Source organism: Aulonocara sp. 'chitande type north' Nkhata Bay, linkage group LG22 (genome assembly GCF_057382095.1).
Source record: "Aulonocara sp. 'chitande type north' Nkhata Bay isolate Kocher_YH1m ecotype deep benthic linkage group LG22, A_spYH_male_GT1.1, whole genome shotgun sequence".
NCBI lineage: Eukaryota > Metazoa > Chordata > Actinopteri > Cichliformes > Cichlidae > Aulonocara > Aulonocara sp. 'chitande type north' Nkhata Bay.
The window spans coordinates 8,625,803-8,651,857 of NC_141364.1; the positions used below are offsets into that span (position 1 = coordinate 8,625,803).

General features: G+C 39.0%; 2 protein-coding genes across 3 annotated transcripts; one reads left to right on the forward strand and one right to left on the reverse strand.

Annotated features, from left to right (window-relative positions):
* Window positions 1-432: 432 nt before the first annotated feature.
* Window positions 433-19,072, reverse strand: ak2 (adenylate kinase 2). Of its 2 annotated transcripts, XM_086279702.1 has the most exons (7): window positions 18,877-19,070; window positions 16,577-16,702; window positions 14,220-14,330; window positions 13,253-13,347; window positions 9,989-10,061; window positions 5,665-5,884; window positions 433-694 (listed from the first exon to the last, which is right to left on the reverse strand). In XM_086279702.1, the coding sequence occupies exons 1-7, from the start codon at window positions 18,973-18,975 to the stop codon at window positions 687-689; spliced, it is 732 nt and encodes a 243-aa protein (XP_086135828.1). In that variant the 5' UTR covers window positions 18,976-19,070; the 3' UTR covers window positions 433-686. The 2 variants fall into 2 exon arrangements, with proteins under 2 accessions (XP_086135828.1, XP_086135827.1); XM_086279701.1 differs by lacking the exon at window positions 433-694 and having other exon boundaries at window positions 701-5,884; window positions 18,877-19,072.
* Window positions 19,073-21,035: 1,963 nt separating this feature from the next.
* Window positions 21,036-25,332, forward strand: LOC147303441 (C-type lectin domain family 4 member E-like). The gene is made up of 8 exons (XM_086279272.1): window positions 21,036-21,129; window positions 21,318-21,398; window positions 23,411-23,515; window positions 23,720-23,797; window positions 23,883-23,948; window positions 24,058-24,209; window positions 24,325-24,449; window positions 24,542-25,332. The coding sequence occupies exons 1-8, from the start codon at window positions 21,066-21,068 to the stop codon at window positions 24,744-24,746; spliced, it is 876 nt and encodes a 291-aa protein (XP_086135398.1). The 5' UTR covers window positions 21,036-21,065; the 3' UTR covers window positions 24,747-25,332.
* The last annotated feature ends 723 nt before the right edge of the window (window positions 25,333-26,055 follow it).

A 26,055-nucleotide genomic window follows, 5' to 3' on the forward strand; every position in this document is an offset into this window, starting at 1 on the left:
TGAGCAATTTTGTCATCCTGTATTTATTTTACTGAACTACCTTTAGGCTATTTTCTATATGTTGTTTTCAATTTCTGAACTTCTGAGATAAATTGAAAACATCTTATGAGCAAGTCCAATTTAGTGTATTTCTCATCATTCATATAGATCCTCGATCCTTCAGACATCAGTGTGTGATATGTGGAACTGTTAAATAGGAAGTCACTTCATTCCTCACTGCACACCATTACTGATAGCCTGACTTTAACCCTAACCTTTTTATGTGTCACTTCAGGTTATGATATGTCAAACGACAAGCAACAAATGTGCGGACACTCGATAGAAAATATGCATGAAATGTCACGGTACTCATACACGATATTTTATGATTTTATTTCTCGGATTAAAGGCCAAGTGAATTTGAGACTGGAGTGAAAAACAAAATGCACAACATTTGATGATTGTAGAAAAGCAGGAAATTTATTAGAAGGGAAAACATGAGGATTGTGACAACAAGATGGCTTCGTTTATTCCTGTCATGATCTACTTGAAATAGAAATGTGCAACAAAAACCCCAAAACAACCTTAACTTATTCAGTCTAAGGAGTCCCCTCTTATTGCCTGCCCCTCCCCTCCGTTTTTCTGCCCACCTGAGCTGTTTGCCAGCTCCAGTCCTTCGCCTCGGTGGGCATGACGCAGCTCTGAACTCAACCAGCTGGAAGACAAGGGGGAGAAGGAAAGAAAAGTTTTGAGTGAATTTCTAGAGAAAACGTAACCAGGCATGACTTCAAAAACAAAGCTTCCTCGGTCAAACAAAATGTACCTGCCTATCTCACAAGCCCATAAAAAAATGCATTTAAGGTGGACAAAAACATCCAGACTTCGAATCAGATTAAACTATAGCACGTGTACATTTACAGCTTTCAAAGAGTGACAAAACGCATTGGAGGCATCACAAAGCACGGCATGGAATATTAAGGTAAATTTAGCATGAAATAGTCTCATTGTGTTGAGTAACAGTCTGAAATCTGCCTCCCGGGAGCGCCGAACATCTGTTGTCGTTTTTCATCACAACAGCCGGGAGAGACTAAAAATGCATCAGCATTCAAGGGAAAGAGGAAGGTAACACAGTCTGCATGCAAGAAGCTCCTACTGAACACCAGGTGACTACAGAGGAAGGAGGCGGCTCCAAAGGTCAAGGAGGAACAGAGGAGTGAAGGATGAACGCATCCACTTAACACACTGTTTGCTGCTACAACTACACGTTTCTTTTCCAACTATTTATTTATGAGTGACTTATGTATGTATGTATGTATGTATGTATGTATGTATGTATTGTACTATTCTTAGTTAGTGTATTGTCTGTCTTGTCTTAATGTTGGTTTAAAATGGAGCACTGTAACAAAAAATAATTTCCCCCAGGGATCAATAAAGTATTCTGATTCTGAACGCACAAAGAGGATACAACAGGAAAACCTAAAGGCTTTGTTGTTTGTAGAAGAACATTTTTAGAAAAAAAAAAAGTTTTACAGCTAAAACTGCTTCAGCGAACATAAAAATAAGTGGAAACTACAGAAACAAGATGAGATGAAACGAGATTAAACAGTATTCTTTGGAAGTCTCTATTTAGTGTGAAGGCGTTCGTTTCTTTTACTGGTTTTCCTTTTAGATCACAACTGTTTGATCTGAAACAGCCACCATCAAAACAAAAACAAAAGGTTAAATATAAAATACACCTTTTGGGAGCTGCAGAAACAAAAAAGACTGAACTTAAAACATTTCCTTGTAGTATCTACTGTTAAGGTTTTTGCAATCGTCCTTCAGCTCATGTCTGATCCTTGTGACGTCACACAAAGTGATGTCAGTGCTGAGAGCCTGAAGCACAGCAGAAACACAAGTTTAAAAAAAATAAAGTTCACAGTTAAAAATGTAACTTTTGATCTCCATTTTCAGACCTCTGAAGTAAAAAAAATAAAAATAAACAGGCATCTTAAGAGGGGAAAAAAGGAGCTTGAGATGGCTTCATTGTGTGTGTTTAGCTCACGACTCTTTAATGTGGAACTGCATTGTATATCAACCCTGCAATAAGTGATTTTGTGCCACTTAGGGGCAGCAGACCCAAGCTGAATCACTATACACACTGACATACAGTAGTGTCTTTTCCTCATTTTCTGTCACATATATACAGCACACACTGTTGCAAATACACACAGCAAGCTCATTAAATATGGCCCGAATTTCAACTACTGCACGCATGTTTCTCCACATACAGCACATATTCATATCTTTAAAAGTCCCCAGACTTCACACAACTCCAATTCAGAGATGTTTCTTTGTACTCCTGGATCTGTTTGAAGCCATTGAGAGGAAATGTGTTTCATATAGTCTTCTCAGGCACGCAGAAGCCCCACAAAACTGATGCTCAAGCCTTGATTATGAGCTGATAAAAAAAGCAGGAGATAAACCGGCTCAGTTCATTCAGTGGATGAACTGAGCCCAGTTTAAGGTAAATATGAAACTGGAAATTAGCACAGCACGTCCCCTTTTAAGTCGATACAGTGACAGTAAGAAAACACTTGCTTCTTTACACATCTTGCAGCCAAAGAACATTCAATCATTTTTTAAACTATATTTTGGTCTCGACCAACTCTAGAGGAACCATCTTGCTCTTTATCTGCTAAACATTTAATTCCAAGTCTTAGTTATCTGTAGCTGTACAGGTAGTAGGTTTTGCATGAACAGATCCCTGCTTTGGCTGAAAAATTACACCTCAAGAGTGGCAAGGTGATTGTGTTTTATCATAAAATCTAATCATAGCCGCTAAAAGTCTTCATGTCTTCCCAGAACTCTTAAAGTTTGGTCACAGTTATTTTAGGAACTAAACACCAGAGAAAAACCCCAAGAGTGCTTTTTTCTAATTACCCATCGGCAGTAAACATGCTGACTAAACTGAAATGTCAGTTATCTGGTTGCGAATCAGTCATCACGGATTCAGACGTGAAATTATCCGACAGATTCTTGGAAGCGGTTCGAACTATTAAAATTCCAGGATCAGCGTCAAGGAAACAACATGTTGGAACCAAAACTTTGTAAACGCTGCAAAAATATTACTGGTATTAACAGGCTGAGCTGACATCATGCCAAAAAGTGAGCATCCTGTTTCACAGTTAAGTACATAGTGATTAAAAAATTAAAGGTATTACGACGTATTAAAGATGAAGTGTGTTCTGGGAAACAACTTGGGGGAAGGAAGTGTCCACTTTCCACTCCTGATTCATCACTTCTGTAGCAAACTATATTAGGAAACACAAATGAGTCTTGTTCTACACTTTCCCACATATCAATAGATCGCTATTTCTGGATCCACTGTCAAGCTGTTTCCCAGCTCCTGCAACCAATTTCTCTAGACCAGGGGTGTCGGACTCCAGGCCTCAATGGCCGGTGTCCTGCAGGTTTTAGATCTCACCCTGGATCAACACACCTGAATAAAATGATTAGCTCATTACCAGGCCTCTGCAGAACTTCAAGACATGTTGAGGAGGTCATTTAGCCATTTAAATCAGCTGTGTTGGATCAACGACACATCTAAAACCTGCAGGACACCGGCCCTCGAGGCCTGGAGTTCGACACATGTGCTCTAGACCCTGCCTGATAGTTGCATTCCTCCAGGCCTCTATCTTTAAGAGGGATAGGCATAACTACAAATCTTAGGACTACTGCTCATCAATCCAGTATTTTTATCATTACTTCCAACCACCAAATGATCCAAAACTGATAATGGTAATTTCTGAGCTGCAAATCAGATGATGGTTTCAGCATCTCAAGAGTTTAATAATGTACACACCTTTAAGACCTTTAAGGCTTTTAATCAGTAATCACATTTATATATTAGATAACTGATCATTTAGTTAGTGGTATGTGTGCCTCAGGCTGCTGGTATAACACACCTGGAGCAATTCCAAATGAAATACAAAACGAAAACTGTGCATTTCTCCGTGTGTGATGGACTTCTACTAAACATTTTGATAGGCTGCTCATGTTTTTGCCTTTAAAGGCAAAAGACTTGTGGTGACAAGTACTTTCCAATATCACCTCTAGTGAAGTGCAATCATACTTTTGAGCTTTTCTCTCTGCCTGCGTGCTGCACCACACCCACCGCGGGCAGTAATGTGCGGATGGGAGGCCAAAACTGAGAGAAAACGATGGTGTGGACGTAGCCTTAGGTAAAGCACAATGTCTTCTGCATCGAAAACAGAAGTGCATTAAGGATCTTTATCAGTAACTGAGGCGGTCAAAGTGTGAAGATACAAGCTATTTTTTTCCTTTAAGCACTGAAAGCAATACCACTAATATGAGAGCAAACTGATGTTCCAGTCTTGATCTGCTGACTCTGTTTAAAAACATTTTAAGTCCGTGTGTGTCAGACTGAGCAGATTTGTGACTGGTTCAGCTAACATGCTGGTGTTTTCACAGTTAGCGAGGGAAAAAGGCCCTCTGTGGAAAAATACGCTGACCTGACTGAAGTACACGAGGGAAAACAGCTTTAAACTCACACATAGGTGCATAAATTGTACTGCAAAACTCATTTTTGTATTTTTGGCAAATGTCGGCATTAAATTGATGCTAAACAATGACGCAACTTATGTCAGGTAAAGCTCAACTTATAAGCAGCGTTTATTTTTTTGCCATTAGAGTTAAGTGGAAATCTGATTACCAGCGAGTCTCAGAGACACAGATGGCCTTGAGAAGTTAAAGCAATACTAAATATAAAAGTAGACTTTCAATCATACCCGTGTTTAGATCTGAGCGAGTTGTGAGTATCGCTGTTGATGCAAATTGCAGCAGTTGGGCACTACGGGGTTTTAAAGTACCTTAATTGTCTACTTGAGTGCGTCATTGGCCACGGGGCCAATCTGTGGCCAAGAACTCACCCTCCTGTTTTCAGAACACACCTGAGGCTGTTGCCACAAACATTACTGTGCCTCAACTTTCCCCCTGCACCCTGCTGCAGAGGTTCAGTCTGCAGACCTCTAACATCAGAATATAATTCATACTATGACACACTCCACTTCCGGTTTTGCTTTTTCTTGCACTTCAGATGCATTCAGGGACAAGAAGGAGCAGCAAGTACAGCTGGTTTGGAAAAACAGAAGATCTAATCTAACATTAGGAGAAAAGGTGAAGAAAAAAAGGCAAAGCCATTGATTAAACAAGAGCAAACCTGTCCAGCAAAGGCAAACAATATGCAACAAATGTCAATATTTTCAAAATGCGCTCTGGTGAGGAGCATCTATACAAACATGCACGGCGTTCTGCACTGCTTAAATGTCAAAACCTTCTCACATCTCTACGGTGAAAAGCAGCAGTGTGGTGCTAATCGATGAGCTCTATTTTGGCTTCTTCTGTGATGAAGAGTAACGAAAACGATTCTACATCCGCTCTGTTCCTGTAACATTGATGATGCATTGCTGCTGAATTTCTTGAGCCGTGACGGCACACCGAGTCTCCATCTTCCCCGTTTACACTTCAAAGTTACATTTTGTTGCCACTCTGACACTCGATCCACTCTTGTATAATCTCCACCACGCGGGGGGAAAGAAAACAAAACCAAAACATGAAAACAGCCAGGTGAAGGGCAATGCGGCAAAGAAGGAAAACTTTAAATGAAGAACACTTGGTCTTTACAGGCTGTGGCACGAGCGGGCATTTCCGTGGCGGCGGAGAACGCGGCTACGATGGAGGCGAAGACTACGTTTGGGTTCTGGGCAGCGTCGACGGCCGTGTGCAGACCCCTGGCACTGTAGTACTGCACCAGAGGGGACGTCTGCCGGTGGTAGGCTTCCAGGCGCGAGCGCAGGGTGTTCTCGTTGTCATCGCTGCGGCGGATCAGGGGCTCACCCGTCACCTGAGTGCAGAGTAAAAAAAAAAGAAAACACATAAGACGAATCAGAAAAAAAAAAAAATGTAAATATCACATGACTAATCCAAAGTGCATACAATTTTACTTTATGAGTTATATTATTGTTTCAGTCTATTTTATTGTACAGTCTTTACCTTCCAACATAAAGTGAGTTGATGCACATGTTGTTGTGATTTGGTGCTATACAAATAAAATGTAATTGGAATGTAATTAAAAAAAGTAATATCTGATTTAATATAAAACGTCCTGTATTTAACTGTAAATTGTACAAATGAACTGTTGCATCGGAAACTGAGCAGATAGCGTTCGACAGTTTTCAAAGCGAAAGTTTTCTCAATTTGTGCTTGGTACAATATTTCATCAGGGGAGAAACCCCCCCCCCCCACCTTGTGAACACTTGATTTGTTGTTTCCGTTTCAATACTAAATATAGTGTTTCACCAAACATCTTTCAATTAACCATAAAAGGCACAGCACCAATGAGTTTTCAATCCAAATTGTTTTTTTGTGTCAATATAGTTAAAGGCAATGCATGTGCATGCACAAATAGGACTGGCATTAAGCCCTGGTCACTCATTGACCATTAAACATTGCTTTTGTGCACTGGGATGTCAACATAGCTACATGATCATTCGCAGTCAGGTTTCTACCACGTTGCCATAACTACAAAAGCTGTTGTTCCTCAAACTAATTTTTTTAAAAAGAAAAAAGAAAAACAGCAGAAACAGGAATCAAAGCACCGACTTAGGATCTGATGTTTTTCTGCAGAATCTCTCCTTTAAGCTATCGCATTAATCTCCCCCTGTGCTGGCTGTGAGTCCCTGTGCTCTGGCACTGATGTACGACAACAAACACTTGCAGAGACAGACCTGCTTGCAGACTCAGACTCGTGCCTGCTGTCAGCACCTGATTACAAAAGCTGGGAGTTGAACGACAAGCCGAAACAACTCCAAGGTGCAGCAGCAGTCATGTCCCACTTTTGAAACACTCGTGTTACACAGTACTTGTGGGTCCAGTCACACCTGACATTCATTACATGTAATGTTTCATGATTACCACATCACAACAGTGCAAGGTGCAAAATGTGTGCTCAAACGACACACACACATGAACCAGCTTGGTGCTAGTCTCTGCTACATTAGGTTCAACAGCACCTTAAACATCTGCACACACAGACTGAATTGTTGCAATTTTCACTAAAGCATAAAACTGTACAGTCGTTGGAACGTCAAGTATAAAACTCAAAGGAGATACTGAATAATTAAAATTAAGTCTCTCTGCTGCACATTCCTTAATCCACAGAAATCTACTCATGGAAAAAACAGGAGACAATCTCAGGAAAACTTCAAAGCTCTCTACAGTTGTTTCTCCGCATCTTCAACAGCAGAAAGAAACATGAGATTATAACTTCCAGTTGTATTGCTTCCCCTTTTTAATGCATGTGTGCAGACGGAGCACGGTTAGACTGCCAAAAAAACAAAAAACAAACTTCAACTTGAGTTTATTTGAATAGCAGACACGTCTAATGTGACTCATGTCACTTTATTAGTAACAGGATGTGTGAAAATGAACATCGAATACTACATTTCAAAGAGGAAACATGCCTCATGTATGCAAACACAGTTTTCTACACATTAGTGGTTCTTATCTAACATTCACACACACTTATACTCCAATGAATGCATTGGAGAACAACTTGCCCAAGGACACTTTTGGCATGCAGACTGAAGCAGCCAGGTATCGAACCACAAACCTTAAACCCTCAATGCACATAAACACAGGTAGTGTTTGTAATTTGGTAGTCCTTGTTCTGCCCTACAGCCACCTGAACTTGTTTTCCACCTGCAGCACATTCTGATTAAAGAAGCCCTCCAGTCTGCTGAAGAGCAGACAAACAATTACAGTCACAGCTAAAGTGCAGGTGGAATCTGAGAACGGTGGACTGTTGAATCAGAAACTCTTTGTAAAGCAGCCAACTGATATCATGGACTACCACAATGGAGACGTAAAGAGTGGAAAAGTGTTTAAGGAAAACGTGAGAAAGGACACACTGGCTGGCAGGCAGCGACTCAGCTTTTGGGTATCGGTGAAGACCTGCTAACTGTTCATCAAGTTTGATTAAATTCTGACAAACACTGCAGGAGTACTGGTTCTTGTGACGCGTGGGTGGATGACAGATAGCTCATTTTATAAGCTCATCAGTCCTTAACATAGATGAGCTAAATATAAGTCAGCAAAGAGACTTGGGGAGGTGTTAAGCTACCCGAGCGGTCTCTGTATGATAAACCCAGACATGGTCAACGCCATGTCTTCGTCTACTCACACACTGGTTGAACTCTACTTTGAAGCACACCACCATCTCACACTATTAATATAATTAAAGAAATGAAACTCTTTGTTTAAACCATTATTATTAGTTATAATCACAATTTCTACCGTCATGTTTCTAGAAAGCTTCACACTGACCTTTTTCCAAACTCATATTAAAACAGCAAATGAACTTCAGGTCTTTTTTGGTAGGCGCATTTGTGCGTGAAATGTGTTTTTAATCATCATAAAATGAACTTTTGCCATCTGCCAGGCTGAAACAACTTGTTAGCATTTTTAAAAATCAAGTTAGTAGATGGCCTAATACATGACCTTTGGTCTTTTATTTAGTACATGTGTCATAATCTCCTGTTGCAATAGCGCAGACAAGAAACTTCTCGCCGTCGCCACACAAATTTTATTCAGTTGCTGCCAGCAGACAAGTTCCCACATGCAGAAAATAAAATGAAGGAGTGAAGTATTCAACCCAATACTGAGTAACAGCCAGTGAAAAGTATTTGCCCCCTAAACCTAATGACTGGTTGTGCCATCAGCAGCAGCAAGAACTGGATTTAAGTGTTTGTATAACTCGCAATCAGTCTTTCACATCGCTGTGGAGGATATTGACGCACTCTTATTGTTGCCACATTGGAGAGTACAAGAATGAACGGCCTGTTTATGGTCCTGCCAAAACATCTCAATCAGGTTTATGTCCGGACTTTGATCAGGCCACTGCAAAACATTTTTTTAAATTTTTGAGCCAATAAGAGGAGGACTTGTTGGTGTGTTTCAGATCATAGTCCTCCTGCTTAACTCAAGTAACCCAGGGCACAAAATGATGGCTTGACATTCCAGGATTTTCTGGTCAGGAGCAGAATTCATGTTTCTATCAGTTACAAGTCATCCAGAGCCTGAAGCATGAAAGCAGACCATCACACTACATCATGTTTGTCTGCTGGAATGGTTAAAAAAATAATAATAAAATGCCATGTCCATTTTACTTCACATGTAACAGGATTCAAACCTTTACAAAGTTTGACTTTTGTCTCATCAGGCCACAGGATATTTTCTCTAAAGTCTTGGGGATCATCAAGATACATTTGCTAAATATCAGACGAGCCTTTTTTGTTCATCTCCCGTGGATGCCACTTTTGCCCATTCTCTTTCTTATTGTTAAATCGCTATGTTGGTGCACCACTGTTCCAAATTTGCTCCACTTTCGGATAATGGCTCTCACTGTGGTTTGCTGGATTCCCAAAGCCTTAGAAATAGTTTTGTAACACTTTCCAGACACAGACTTTGTTTCTCGGTTGTTTCTTTAGACACATCTTTAGGCAAGACGTGTTGCTTGTGATCATGATGCAATCTTTTAGCCTACTTTGCTTTATCAGAGAGGTTGAAGAAAAATCTGGTTTATCACAGTTAATTCATGATTTTGGGGGGCGTCATTTACTTTTCCACACAGGGTCAGGTAGGTTTGGATAGCTTTTTTCAGGTAATAAATGAAATCATCATTTAAAAACAGCATTTTGTGTTTATTCTTGCCATCCTTGCATAACATCAACATTTGTTCCAGTTGATTTGTTTGCTCCACTCGTTTGTGATACATTTTGTTCTTTAAGAGCAGATTAGTGGCTCTATTTAATTGAGAAAATGTACTGAATAATCTAAAATGCATGGAAACACTGATCTAAATCTTTCTGCTGGTTTCCAGGCTGGCAGTCATTTTCGGTGGGTGGCAGTTTAGCCAGAAATGGTTTCTAAGTGGGTGGAAAGTACTTACGTCATCCTTCATGGACTCTTTGGGGGGGTTGAACTCCTCGTGGTAGGAGCGGCCGCTCGGCTGATGAATTAGTCTGGGGAAACAGAGGGAAGATGGTAAGCGGAAGCAGAGCACAGGACAAGGACGTTAAAGAAATCAGAGCAAGAGCGAAGGAGGTTTGACAACCACGGTGACTCATTAACTACTTAACTGTCCTTTTTTTCCATCCCACATGATGCCCTTGTCCTACTTGGGCTTGAAAAGGCAGCAGTCTCTTCAAAAAGGACCCCCACAGACAGAAAGATGACTCTCTGTAAACTAGATATGCTTTCTACTCAGCGTGACGTGTGAATAATGTGGAGTGGGTATAGTGAAGAAAGGGGACACCGATGAATGTCTGAAGAGACGTCTGCGTGTGGGTCAGCTTCAATTCAGGGCTCAGAGTCTCATACTGAGTGTTCTGAGACTTGTTTTGTAGATCATTAGACGTATTAATGTACTGCATAAGAACAAAAGTAAAAGGAGAGAAACACACCAAAGAAAACAAGAAGTAACAATTATAACTTATTTTCCAGTTCTCTCTCATTTCAACATGTACAGCTTATGCAAACATTAGGTCAGACCAGAAAGTAACACATTTCTGTTTCAGTTCACCAGTGCTGACTTTCTCAACAAAAGCTGAATGCAAATCTTGTAACAGTATGTATAGCAATGTAATAGGGATAGAACGAGGAATGAATAATGATGAATCAGAATTCAGAATAACTGATGCATTGTTTTGAAATGTACCAGAATAAACTCCATTACTCGCATGCATTTCCAGTTTACTTAGATGTGAAGGTCACCGAGGTTCAAAGTTATACAGCAACACCACAGGAGTTACGTGTAACCGCACAACCCTGTGGTGTTGGCGACATACATAGGTGACACGCCACCAAAGTTCACTGCAGAAGTCTCAATCAGACATTGCAGCTTTCAGCAGACTAGCATTCTGAATATAGCTAACTGACAAACCCATGAGTGCATGGCTGATTACCAAATTACTACATAATCCACATTAAAGATGTTACTTTAGTAAACTTTCATTTATAGTTACAGAAATACAAAAGGTAAAATTCACAGCACATTAATATGAACATCACAAAGTGCTTCACAAAAAAATGATAAAACTTTAAAATGAAATGTTACCACTTTGAATATAATTTGTTCTACTGATATTCAGTTCCTAAACCATGTGCGGACACTTATTGGAGCTGATATACTGACTATGGATGCCCTATTACACATTCAGCAGATGCAGACTGACATTTTGAATGACGTGGCCACTCTGTGAATGCAAGCATTAAAATCCATTCTTTTGTTAGCTTCTTCCTATGATTACAATAGCTGCCTCTTCAGCTGCAAAATGCTGTGTGTTCATCACCTAGTTGCCAACTAGGGCTGTGCAATATGACCAAAATCTCATATCCCGATATAAGACATCTATCGTCCGATAACGATATAAATCACAAAAATGTAACATTTTCTGTAAATTCTGTGAATCTCGGGCAGCTCGACTTGTGTGAAGTGTTTCCAGCTGCGTGTCGTGTACCTGGAGTCGAGTGTTTTAACTGATGTATGAAACTATACATTTTTAGACATAAGTTGTAACGGCCGACGTTTTCTTTGTATTTATTACACAGCGTGCTGCGGGGAAAAGCCTGTTCTAACGTTTGAGTCTAAGGTTTATTTTTTAGCACCTGGCGGCTCTTTTTTGCTTCTCATCCGTAAATACGCTGCATCTTTCACGTGATTCTGTTTATTTTGAAAAGTCTCAACAGGATCTTGAGCTTTATTGTGAAAGGTTTATGTGGAAAATACACAAGCGGACACGCGGTGGTTTTACCGTTGTTGTTGCTAACGACAAGGCATAAAAACAAGCGCTTGTCCGTCTGTAGTGTGGTTATATAAGCGCTATATAAGAGAAGGAGAGAACTTTAAGAAATTAATATAGCCACTACAGTGACCATCAAAACGATGAGAAAATATTGCCGTAAACAGTTTATTTTGCGACACCACAAAACAAACGATAGCGTAAAATGAAACGATAGACGTTTTTAAATCGTCATCCGATATATATGTTATATCGAACAGCCCTATTGCCAATCCTATTTTCTGTTTAGACACAGGCTTATTAGCGGTTAGGGAATCAACAAAATCAAGAGACTACTCTGTGGGCTCATCACCTGGTAAATAGTAGCTGTGTTTACATTGAAAATCTTAATTGTGGCTGCTTGAGAGCCATGAATTAGATCAAAGTTATTCAGATATTAGAGTATCATGTTTTTTTCTCTGCACACGTGTCTCTTTAGAGTTAAAATCTGGAACCAGATCATAGAACCTAAAGAAGGAAAGAAGGTGACTGGACTTCTCGGACGTTTTACGTCTCAGTCGAGAACGTTCTTCAGTTCTAAAACCAAATGGTGGAGAGTACAAAGCATTTAAAATCTAGTTGTTGACCCACTATTGATCATGTGGCTCATCACATGGGTCAAAGTGTAAAAAAAAAAAGGCATAAGTCATTATCAGGCTTTCTTTCTAAGCTCTTTAGAGTATCAGCCAGGCACTGAGCAGCTGTGGTATTCAACATGTCCCATCAGGGACGGACACGTCGACTTCTCCAAGAATTGAATCTGCAAACCTTCTTGCTGCAGATGCTCAATCGCCTACAGGCTACTTTTTGCTAATCATGTGCGTTCATGCTCCATTTCTCCTTAACATCATCTCACTGTCCCAGAACCTCCCGTCCGCATGAATCAATCTACTCTACCTGAGTAGGTTTAACACGCTGACAGAATGAGGAGCTGCTCACTCGAAGGAAAATCACCAACTTGCCCTTATTGTCCACTTGCTACCCACCTGAGAAATAAACCACACTCTTTCTCTGGTCTTGAATAAATCATTTTCTGTCATATTTCTGTCAGTGCGCCCCGGGCACTGACGAGCCAATGGTGAGACTTTTCTAGTCATCTTACTACATGTAGAAGATTCCTAAAAGAATCTCTGAAAAGCTGTTTATATTACATCTTAGGTGTGAGTGTAATGTGAATACAGTGATTTATTTTACAGCCTCTGTCAGTGCGCCCCAGGGTGGCTGTGGCTACAATGTAGCTTGCCATCACCAGTGTGTGAATGTGTGTGTGAATGGGTGGATGACTGGATATGTAAAGCGCTTTGGGGTCCTTAGGGACTAGTAAAGCGCTATACAAATACAGGCCATTTACCATTTACCATACTGACTCCCACCTGCCACAGATCCTGCGAACCAGCAGAGAATCATCGACGGAGAACTCGATCACAGAGTCCAGCTTCTCGTCTCTCTTGTCCAACAAGTCGTCCAGCTTGAAGAGACAAACACAGGAAGTCAAACATAACAAATCTGCTGTAAAGTACAAACTGACTTTTTTGACAACCGACTGTATAACACTACTGTTTTCAGGTTTATGTAATTAAACTTTAATAAAAGCTTTGTTTTTCTCTGTGAAGTTTGAAGAAACTTAAAGTAGATAAGGACAATGTTCACAAAACCCTTTTAAACAGATTAATTATGCCACCTAAAACTATTTGCATCCATTAATTTTAGCCTGGTTATTCTGAGTTCTAGGTTTAATATATTTGAGAAAATAGTTTTAGAGTTTGTGTGTGTTATCAGTTTGTTAGGAAAGTTGAAACTGAAAAAAAAAAATGAAATGTAGACACTAGAAAAAGTTGCATTTCCTGTGAAAATGCAGTATGAATGCTGTATAGTGGAATCTGCTAAAAACAGCAGAAGAAGCAGAAGTGTCTGCTGAAAAGAGGCGAAAAAGCTGAAATTTGTGCTAAAAGAAGTGAAGAAGCTGAAATTTTTGATGAAAAGAGTTGAAGAAGTTGAACGGTCTACTGAAAATAAAATGTTGCCATGAGTAGGATTCGAACTAGGGCCTCCCGCTCTCAGAACGGCTGTTCATCTCACTGAGCTAAAACACAGCTCACCTCGGCGAGCTAAACTGGTGATCACACTTGTAATAAAAAAAAAGTATAAAAGTTGTGAGCACCAAAAGCTGAAAAAGAAACCTACCAACATGCTCAGTTCTCATGAATCAACATTAAAACTAGTTTGTTTAATCTCTTCATTAGCCAATCTGTATTTAAAGTAAAGCAAACTGCACGATGCTCAAGAATTATTAAATCAACATTAAAAACGCACCAAAACACTAATAAATTAAGTCCTCACCATCTCTGCTTGTTTGACCGTTCGGGGGAATCCATCCAACAGGAATCCGTTCCTGCAGGCCGGCGACTCAAGGTTCTTCTCTATGAGCTCCACGACCATCTCATCGCTGACCTGCAGGGACACAAAAACTCCTCTTTATCAAGCAACAATATTTTGGCCTTTTACATTTATTTCATGTCAATACAAAATCTTTTTATACAGCAACAGGAAATGGATATTAAAGTGCACAAATATGAGCAAACAGCACCAAACTGTGAGAGTCAAACAGATGGCAGAAAATCACACCAGGAACCTCGGTTACATGCTGGGAGATGAAATGGAAACAAAGAGCTCTGCAGCAGCTGCACAAACATGTGTACAGCGCTGGACACAAATATAGAGGAAAACACACAGACGCCTAGAAATGTTACAGAAGTGAGTTTTGACATTAAAGAGACTTAAGAGGCCACAGAATCACAAACAATTTATTATGATACAGAATAAAAGGGCTTTAAAAATCAACAAGATTCTCATCCCAACACCATTTCCCCCTTCAAAACAAAAAAAATAAAAATCTTGGGGTTCATTGTTCTGTATTAATTTGTGCCTCTCATATGTAAACAGTTATATACACAAGTCAGGTCAGCAGAGCATGTCCACCATAAAAGTATAACATGATTTTATAGGTGAATCTGATCCAGTCTCAAATTTTAAAGTAGTCATTATAAAGTTCATTGAACTTGATTTAATACAACTCGATTTGAATGCTACATACAGATCATGGATTGGAGTGTAGTCTTGATAGTGATCATGCAAGAGCATAAAAAACTGAACTGGAACAGACATCCGCCCGTCCACATCGTGCAGACTTCCGGGGATTTAAAAAATGCTTTTTCACTTCATGCCTCTCTTACGGTGCGTGTTCACACCGAATGTGATACACGCGACCAAAAAGCGCCAGACACCCCTAGCTGGTTGCGTGCACATTCGCACCTCGACGCGTGACCAATGCGAATTGGTCATGCTTCAAAATATGCAATTTTTTACACACGTGAAGCGGAAATGTGGGAGGAAGTAGTGCCAGACGGTATGTTTGGAAGATGGCAGCTGTCAATCTAGCGTTTGAAGAGAGTCTCTCTTCTCTATTTACTGTGGAGAGCAGAGCAGCAGCTTAAAGGATGTCCTCGCCGTACCTGGGACCATCAGGTCCTCCAGAAGAGTGAGCAGTTTGGTGAGTTTCACCATTTGCTCCCGGAGCTGCGCCTGGATGACGGCCGCTTTCGGCGGTACCACCGTCTTTCCCTCGCCCAATTTGAGGATCTGCTGTCCCGCATTGGTCCAAGCGTCGCCCGTCTAGACACCAACTACAGGCGCTCAATCCCACCTTCAGAGCGCTTCAGAGTGTTTTATACGGTAGTCCTTTATTGATACCCGCTACCTGATATATTCTCATTTGAAGTCCCAGCGACTTCCCCACAACGACTCTTTTAAGAGCCACCCATAAACCTCTAAAGAGCGATCCTGCCTTTTAAAAATGTTCTTAATAAATGGAGCTTGCCTCCAAAATAAACTAACCCCTTTTTATTCTCTTAAATAATTGGTCTTCACTATGTTCCTATATAGTAGTATATTTTTTCTTTAGTATAATATGAAATAAATTCCACATGTGTCAAGTTGTCTGTCAAGTTTGCTGTGTAGTAGAACCGAGACATTAGTCATTACAAAAATTTCAAAATAATATTACAATTCTCGGTAGAGAAAGCAGCTGGTGTCATACAGCTCCGGGTGGTTGGCTACGGCGTTGATGAGCCTTTCCTCCATATTGAATGAAGGGCTTTGGCTGGACCTGCCCCTTTGAACTAGGTCAGAGAATCACATCACCAGGTTCCTGATTGGTTGTCGCGGCGCGACTTGACACTGGAGTTCAGATCTTCCCAACTCGAGCGCGATACGCGCGAATGCACAAAATGCACCACACAAACTGCCATGCATATTTTTATTCGCGCTTCAAACGCGTCAGTTGCTTTTTCGCGACGCAAATCTGCTTCTGAATTTCGGCAGGACCCACAGTCACAATCATGCTCCTCCATTGACTTTACATGTATACCTGACGTTCTGGTCGTGTCTATCACGTTAGGTGTGAACGCACCATTAGTTTTGTTTTAGCATTATTGTTGATACAGTTATGTGGTTTTAATCAACTCTATTGGAACCATCACTGCAGAAAAGGAAGGAAGCAAGTAATTGTAATATAAGGAAAACATGAGATGTCATCAAAGACTCGGGATGACGAGCTGCAAAGTCAATAAAAACCTCAGAGGAGACAAAGGGACAGGAAGAAAAGTTTATAGAGAGATCATGAATAGAAGAGCAGTTACCAGTTTGCCAGAATCCATCGTCTCCTTAAGCCTCTTGCCGAGCTCGGAGCCTGAAGCCACCATGGCCCTCAGCATGTCTCCAGTAGCCAGGTGGCAAACGCAGTATTTCTCTGCTAGCCGAGGGGCCTGCAGGGGAGAGAGTGTTTTTTAATATGGAACTACTATTCATCACTACCAAACACCAACTGAAGGAAATATTTGGCTGTTGACCTAAACACTGATGAACAAATACTTCCTGCACCACTGACAAATAAAACCATGATGTAGGTTTCTGAGCATAAGGCTCTGAAAAGAAAGTTTTCAGCACCACAGACTGATCTGTGGAGCTCTCGACCTTCTAGACGGCGTAGCTTTCACTTTTTCAACTCATCTGAGGATTAAAGATTAGAAGACATTCTCTTTATATGTTGCAACTAATGAAGTCAAAGGTTATAATTTATATAAGCTCATTAAAATCATAACAGAGTGAAGATCCTTAACCAACAAAGGTGAGCTTAATTCATTTAGACAAGGCCTCAACTGCAGTAGAGCATATGCTGCATAGATGCCAGCAATGTCCAATACTTCAACATCTCCAGCTAACAATTATTTTCACCACTGACCGATTCATACTATTGATTATTCATTTAGTAAAAATTGATAATTGAGGGAATCTTGACATATCCTGAAGAAAAAAAAAAATTACATTTTTAAATGAGCCAGAACCAACAACTATCATTCCTGCTTGTGCACAACATAATTAATCATTTTCCTTTTTATTTTCACATAACGCTGTGTTTTAACTCTGTGTTGTTGTTTTTTTAAATTCTCTTAATGCATTGCGAACCTTTAATCTCTTTTGGTAAGCACACTGAGTGTACATGTAACGAAACGTGTTATAGAAATAAAATTGACGCTGAAGCTTTATTTAAAACATTTGATCGCTCCAATATCGGTGATACTAAAACGGGGTTTGCAACAGAGTGCTTTTGGGTAAACAAAGCACTCAAAACAAATGACAACACTAAACAAATCAGAGAGCAAACACATGGATCTATTCTGACAGCACGTGTCTGTGCTATCAGACACGTCCATGTGCCTGAGCAGAGAGGACTGCACAGTGAACCGCAGGACACAACGACGAAGGTCACACTGAGACAGACATCTGGGTTTCAGCGCTCTACACAGCTGCAACAGAAATCCTACCGAGTTATGTAACTGCGACACTGGAGCCTTACATGCCAATGAAATGCTGAAGAAATTCCAGTTTTGCACAATATAATTCTAAGAAAAACCCACTGATATGCAACTGGTCTTCTCAGACTTCCATCTGAGTTTTCTCCACACTAGTATTTCTGTATGACTGCTGCAGCTCTGGTTGCAGGCTCCCGGGAGGTTTCTCAAGTACTAAATGTTGGCTATTGTTTCTAATTTACAATTGATGTATTTATATGTAAAGATGAATTAGTAAAATCTGAAAAAATTAGAAATGAAGTACTATTCTGAATGATAAAGTTAAAAATAAAAAAGGCAACTGTCTTACCTGGTAAATATTTTTATTGATCATTTAGTTAAGGAATATGAAACTAAATGATTTATTTTCACCACAATTTTAAATACAGTCAAAAGAAAATATTTACATGTAAATATCAAGAACTGTTTTCAACATTATTGTGAACAATTCACCAGTCAACAACAACACGTTATTTAAAATAAACCACAGATGCTCCGGGTTTTTAAGGAGAAACAATAGGCAAACTAATTTTAATAACAAGGTATTAAACTGAATCAGCAGGTTTTTATAAATATGGGTTTGTACTTTTCCTGCTGCTTCATATATCATATAAAAAGTTTTTCAGTTGTGAACTTAAAACAATTTTATGCTTCTGTAGCCTGTAAACAGCACAATATACTCAATTTATAATAACAAATGTATAAACTGCTTTTGGAAGGAGTCCAGTATTAAACTTATTTCGAAATAGCACCAACAGAAAAAAAAAAGACAAACACATTAAAATAGCTGTCACAAATTTGGCTGGTAGAGGTTTCGGTATGCACTTCACTGTGAAGCTAAAAGCAGATAATGCATTGAAATTTCTTAGAAACTCAGACATTAACGGGGTCGTTGTGAGAGTAAATTTTATTATTACATAGAGGATTAGAACATATACCTAGAGATAAAGAGACTGACAGCTGGCTCTAAAGCCTGGCAGGCTAGCATTAGCACCGACCATGCGCCTAGAATACACTACTTATATTTCAGGCTAGCCGCTAACAGCTAATGCTAGCTCATTAGCTCGTCTGGATATTTCTGCTCTCACCTGAGTCCCCTTCCCAGCTCCAGGAGGTCCAAGAAGGATGGCACGAATGCCGTCCTGCACATCGGCTATCGCCTCCTTCAGCTGCGTGCTGGGGGCCATGTCAGGACCTGGGGGGGCACCGCGGCAGAAACTTTAATAAAGTCCGTCGGTGAAGTCCTGGGTAGACTTCAGCCAAGTTGGCTAGAAAAGGAAGGACCGCCGCATTCTCTTCCGCTACAATGCATAAACCCCGCCCCTTAGACTAGTGCGCTTGATTGGCTGTCAGACTGCTCTATCACCAGAACAGCTGAATGACTTGCTCAGGGCTCTGTCTATCGCTACCTGTGCCAGCTGATTGGATAGAATTCGTAAAACACCTTGTGTAACTTACGAACAGGGCTTCAATTGAAAATGCCAATTTGTAAAACAAATAAACAAAGCAGAAAAAACAACAACAGAAAAGTATCATAGTTACTTGAAACTGACGTTGAATAAAAAAAAAAAACTTACCAGAATGAACACTAGAGTGCCACATAAAATAAAGGTTACACATTTATTTGTTTTATCCTTCATAATTAAACATTTCCTTTTGTTTTGCGGATTGTTTTTTTTTAAATATATAATTAGTATAGTATTGTTTAATGGTATTTTAAAATTGAATTACTGATTTTTGTGACTAAATTGACATAAAGTTTACACAAATGTTCACTGTTAAAACTTTTAACAACAATAATTAATATATCAATATATTATTCCATAATTTATCCGACCATCCTCTTCTTAACCAATCCAGTGTTGCTGGGGCATATCCCAGTTGCCACATAGTGTGAAGCAGGGTACACCCTGGAAAGGTTGCAATCTGTCAAAGGGCTAACACATAGAGATGAGGAGTGTCTCTGATCACCCCAACCAGTCGTGGCAGATGGCAGCCCCTTCATGGGCTTGGTTCTGCTAAAGGATTCTTCCTGTTAAGAGGAGTTTTTCCTTCCCACTGACACCAAGTGCTTGCTCATATAGGGTCATCTGATTTTTGGGATTTTCTTTGTGTTTCTGCAGGGTCTTTACCTCACAGTATAAAGTGTATTTAGGCAACAGTTGGTGCAACTTTTGGTGCTGTATAAATAAAACTGCCAAAAAAACGTTCAACACGTGAATTATACTTCTGCATCTGATCTAGACTGTAACTTATGCCCTATATCAAACTTTTGCTTAAAATTCTTGAAAAAAAAAGTAAAAAAACAACAACAAAACATTTGTATAAGTGTTCTCAGCCTTTGTTCAATAATTTGTTAAAGCATCTTTGGAAGCAAATAGATCCTCAGTTCTTTTTGAGAATTATTTCACAATCTTGGCACAACTATTTTTGGGCGATTTCGGCCCAGCTGTCATGTGCCTTTTAATGAAAACTGTCTTTCTTCTACCACACAGGCCTGAATGGTGAAGTTTAGAAATGGTTGTCCTTCTGGAAGTTTCTCCTCTATCCACAGATTAATGCTGGATCTCTGTCAGAGCGACCACGGCAGTGGCGGAGCGAGGGGTGGCTTACTGGGCTTAAGCCCAGGTTGTTTTTTCAGAAGCCCGGGGTCTTTTGGAGTGTAATTCTTTCATAGTTAGATGCCTGGCTGACAACTGTATAAAATTGTGTAGAATTTTGAGGTGAAAATGAATTTAATGCATTTTGGAAAAAGGCTGTAACACAAAATGTGTATTTAAGACACGAGCATTGGAAACAAAACATGCGACAGAATCAGTAAAAAGAAAACAAAATGTAGAACAAATAATTTTATATGTTCCAAAACAATTTCTGTCTGTAATAAAATTTAAAAAAGAAGGACAAAATGTGCGCAACAAATAGCCACTCTAGCTTCACAGGTCACACACACACACACACACACACACACACACACACACACACACACACACACACACACACACACACACACACACACACACACGTATATATATATATATATATGTATGTGTGTGACCTTCCTGTGAAACTGGATGTTTTATGGCACATTCATCACAGAGCTGAAATGGAAGATTACTTCATTTTATCCCGCCAAAACAGGAAGTAAATTACCACAAGTTAAAAAAAAAAAAAGAGATTTGGGTGGGTTCTTGTGAGGAAGGTTTTTTTTTGTCTGCATGCTGTGAAACTTCTCTTTTAGAACTGCTAATACACAGCAGCCACACACACACACAGCAAAATGCCTGAAGCTGAGGTAGTATACTCCGATGTGAAGCTTGCAAGAGGAAAAAAGAGAGCCAATGGTGAGACTTATCTAGTCATCTTACTACATGTAGAAGATTCCTAAAAGAATAATCTGAAAAGCTGTTTATATTACATCTTAGGTGTGAGTGTAATGTGAACACAGTGATTTATTTTACAGCCGCTCATTTTATTGGCAGCCATTTTCAGTGGTAGCTGTGCAACAATCCGGTTTCATCTTTCATTACAGAGGCCGTTACCACATCGACTGACTCGACTTACTCTGAAATCAAGATCTCAAAGACTCAGCCATCCACAGCAGAGCTGTCTGGTAGGAAAACAGCAGTAATTAATAAACCGGAGGATTAACTGTGAGCTCCAGTTAGTGTCTGTTATTAAGTAAACAGACAACAGAGGAAGCACTTTTTCCTAAAATAAAGCAGAAATGTGTTTTTTGGTCAAACAGAGCTCTGTCGTTGAAAACAAAACATCCACCTGAATCAGTAAAAAGAAAAAAAGCAGAACATTTGTTCCAAAATTGTAGCTTTATGTAAATTTTAAAAAGAAGGTCAAAATGTGTGCAACACATAAACACACCAAACTTTTACAGTAGTACTTAAGACAAAAAGATGACAATGATGAATATGAGATAAATGATAGACATTACTGCAGCATCAGAGGCTGTCAGTATAAAAAGTAGCTGAAATAAAATTATTAAAGAACAAAAACAAAATTGTAGTTCAGTTGTCACCACACTTTATTCTAAATTTAATGTAAATTAAATTTGACAACATCAGACCCACTCGTTTTTTTAAGTGTCTCATTTACAAGTTTCCCCATTTTTTTAAAAAAATTTGGGGTTTCTTTTTTTGTTTATACTGAGGAAATTATAAAGAGACGTAAAAGTTAATTAAAAAATGAGGAAGTGGTTCTGAAGGAGTGGTTCCTTTAAATAAATTAGTTTCTCTGTGTGTGCATGCGTGTTAATGTTGATGCAGTTTCTTTACATTTCTCTGAAACCACTGGTCCGTCTTATTGCAGAAGAGGAACTGCGGTGCTGAGTTTGAGGTTGTCTCGAGGAGCAGTTCTCTGCTAAAAGATCATTTGCATAAAATTCGTCAATTTTAGTCCCCAAAAGACCGACTCTGACCAGACACTCTGCTCATTTATCTAAACGAAACTTGTAGCTCCATGCAACCCGTTTTTCTTTGTCCCTCAGTTCCTCCTCACTCTCTACTTCATTTTTAAAAAAATTAAAATTGTTAAACATTGTTAACATTATTTTTTATTTTTCCTTATTTGTAGTCCACATAAGACAGTTAGTGGATGCACAGTTTCATCCAGGAGATTCGTTTTCATATCATTTTTGTTTTAATTAGTTTACCAGTATATTTTTGACTTGTAACTGTTGTCCTCATCCACTGTTTGGTTAGATGTATATTGACAATAAAACTTTACGGGGTTAGTTGAGTAAAAGGACATACTCTGGGTTAAAATGCACCCTCTTACACCTTTAACCATGTAAGAAGCATCTCCTTCATTTTTCAGGCTTTGTTACAAACATGTTTGTGAAGTTTACAAGTATGAGAATACAGTTGCCTGGGAAATAGCTCATCAGGCATCTGCAGTACAAAAGATCTTCTTTACTAAAAATCCTACTTCCTCTTACTGACATGTTATTTTTTAATAAAAATGTAATTTCCTTCAAAATTATTTCATGCAAACTGCCGATATGTGTTTATTCCCGGCTAAAGATTCTGTCCTAATTCTCTCCACATAAGCACTCAGGATAACAAATATATATTTCTTTGATGCTGTAATTAATGCAAAGCCAGCGTTCTCCTTAATCTTCATCTTTTTTCGACTGCTTCCTTTAGGGGGTGATGACAGGGGCCGTATTGCTAGCATCCTCCTTTTACAACATCCATGTATCTTCTCTGTGGTCATTCTTATTGGCAGCTCCATCTTCAACATCCTTTGTCCACTTTAACCACTGTTGCTTCTCTGCACATGTCCAAACCATCTCAGCCTCACCTCTCTAACTTTGTCTCTAAACCACTCGACCTGAATTGTCATACTCATCTGCCTGCACTCTTTTCTTCATCTCTCTTACGGTTCAGTCAAATATGTTATTGTTTGTCTTGCTTATAAGTCATATGTTTACCTTTGAGGTTTGTGTGTTTTAAATCTGTGATTCTGAGCTCGAAGAACGAGCCAGTGAATCGTGTTCTTTGTACAAATACAGTGAGAACATTAACATCTAAAATCTAGCTCAATAAAATTCTCAACCACATTTACACCACATCTCACATCTCTAACGTGTTTCCTTTTCTCACTATTCAGAGGATCCTCAACAAGCTGTGGTGAGGAAAGGGTCAAAGGTCACCTCAGAGAGAGTGGTCCTGGTGGTTCTCGGTGTTCTCCTGGCAGCTGCTCTGTGTTTTACCAGTGAGTTAATATTAGAATTTAATAAGACTTAAAGTAAAATCAATTATTTTAAGTAATGTTAAGAAGAATAATGCTTCTGTTTAATGTTTCCCCAAAATACTGTCTTTTACATTTTCAGAGCTATAAGAATGTTTTCAGTGTAAAGAAAAATGTTTACTGACTGATTTATTTGTTTGTGTATTTGTTTGATCTTTTTTAAATCAGCATTTGAAATAATTAAAACTAACAAGAAGGTCAAATATCTGGAAGATGACAAAATGAAGTGTGATAATAATCTCACAGGTATGAATATTTAAGATACACTTTGATATTTGGTCAGACATTCCTGATGAATGACTGATGACTGTTTTATTCTTTATTCTAACAGAGACTCTCTCTAAGATAAAATCATGCAGCACGGTGCAGCCGACCTGTCCAGTACCTAAAGTAATAGGTAAGTTATGGATTTTGCCTCTGAGACACAAACTTCAAGCTAAGCTCACACAAACATGAACAGTGATTTCTTCCACCTGACTGAAGTCGTTGCTGTAATCTCTTCAAAGATGATCCTTGTTCTAAATGTGAAGAAGGCTGGGAGCTACATGGAGGAAAGTGCTATTACTTCTCCATCAGTAAATCATCCTGGGAACAGAGCAGAGATGAATGTAGAGCTAAAGGAGGAGACCTGGTTAAGATAGACAGCAGAGAGGAGCAGGTATGAAACACTGCTGCAGGTTCATGTTCTTACATGTTATATCACATCTTTATGTTTCACCTTCTCAGCACAGAAAAGTCTAACAAAGTCATTTTCATCTTCTTTTCATGATCAGAGGCTCCTGGAGAGAAGACTGAGAGATTTAATGACTGAAGCTGAGGACAAGTTCTGGATCGGACTGACAGACTCAGCAGGAGAGGGCAGATGGGTGTGGGTGGATGGATCACACCTGCATCAACGGTTTGTTTGTTGTGAAAATATATTTTTTTCATTTCCAGAATTAAAGTTATCAGTTTTTACTAAACCAGTTATTTTTGTTCTTCAACTCTTAGTTTGACGTTTTGGAGCAAAGGTGAGCCAGACAATTGGAACGGGACACATGAAGAACATCCTGATGGAGAGGACTGTGTGAGGATGGGAGAACAAGGCGGAGCTGATGATCTGAAGTGTTGGTTTGATGCATTTTGCTCAAAGCCTCACAGAAGTATTTGTGAGAAAGCAGGAGTAAGAGGAAAGTTTAAAAAAGTATGTGACTGAAATTCACATATGAAACACCAGGATGAAGTGATGCAATTATTAAAATAATGGCACAAACAGAAACAAAATGAACATAGTAAAATAAAAATGAGTAATATTTTGCATCTGATACTTTTTAGTTTTGAAGCGATTAATACGAACAAGAAATGTGGGAGCACCTGTGAAATTCATTAATTTTTATAATAAAATAATAAATGATCCTGTTTTGTAAACTTAAAGCCATCTAGAAAGTTAAAAAGTATTTTGGATACTGAGTCAATGAGTACAACATACAACAGAAGAACCTATGAATTATTTATTATCACTTTTACAGGAAAAAGAAACGAAGAAAGAAAGACATGTGAAGTGTTACAATGGAATAAGTAATTCACGTCAGTGTTGTTAAAAATAAGAATGCAACATTTAACATCGAGTCATCCAGTACAAGAAAAGGAGGCTGTGGTTCTCAGAGTTTTCAGTGTGAGAAGCTGTTTGTAAATGTGGTAAATGATACACATTTCTTAACTCTCACATCTGTGACTCCTGAAAAACCTCTGACAGTGTGGTGCTGCTGTTGTTTTTTTCTTTCTTCAAATGTGTGTTTGAATGACAAGAAATTAAACGAGCAACAGAACATTTGCTGTTGTTGTAAAATCCTGTCGGCTTCTTGTGTTAACCCGCTTTTTTTTGCGGGGGGAGGGGGGCATCCAGGATCTGAAGCAAAACCAGCAATAAATTATAAATCATTAGATATCATTACATATTATTAATAGATATTAATCAATTGAGCAATTGTTAAAGAAGGATCTTGATTTTAAGATTTCAAGTGTATTTTTAATTTTAAGTGGAGTGCGATCCTAAGTTACACCACAAGAGGGCGCTTCCAGGTCTGGCACAAAGTTCTGCCCATAGTATCCTAGACATTCAGACCTGTAGATACTGTACCTTTATACAGATGACTGGGAGATCATGCACATTAAAATAAAGCATTTTAAGATTTAATAATGAATAAAGATAAATGAATGAATTTCCAAATCACTTTAGTTTATTATACATTTATTATACTTCTTTACTTTGAAATTACTTTGATTGTCTTTTATTGATTTATACATTAATAAATTAATTATTACTAATAAATTATTTGATAATTCAAATAGTGGCAAAAACCCCACTGTCTAATCTGTTAAACACATCTGTAATTCTAAACCTCGACCATAGAGAAGAGAGGCAAAAATGTCTCATTATTTATTTATTTTAAGTTCCAGCTGATCATCGTATCACTTTTTTCCGATGCTGTTCTAAGATCTTTTTGTTTTATTATGTTGTAATT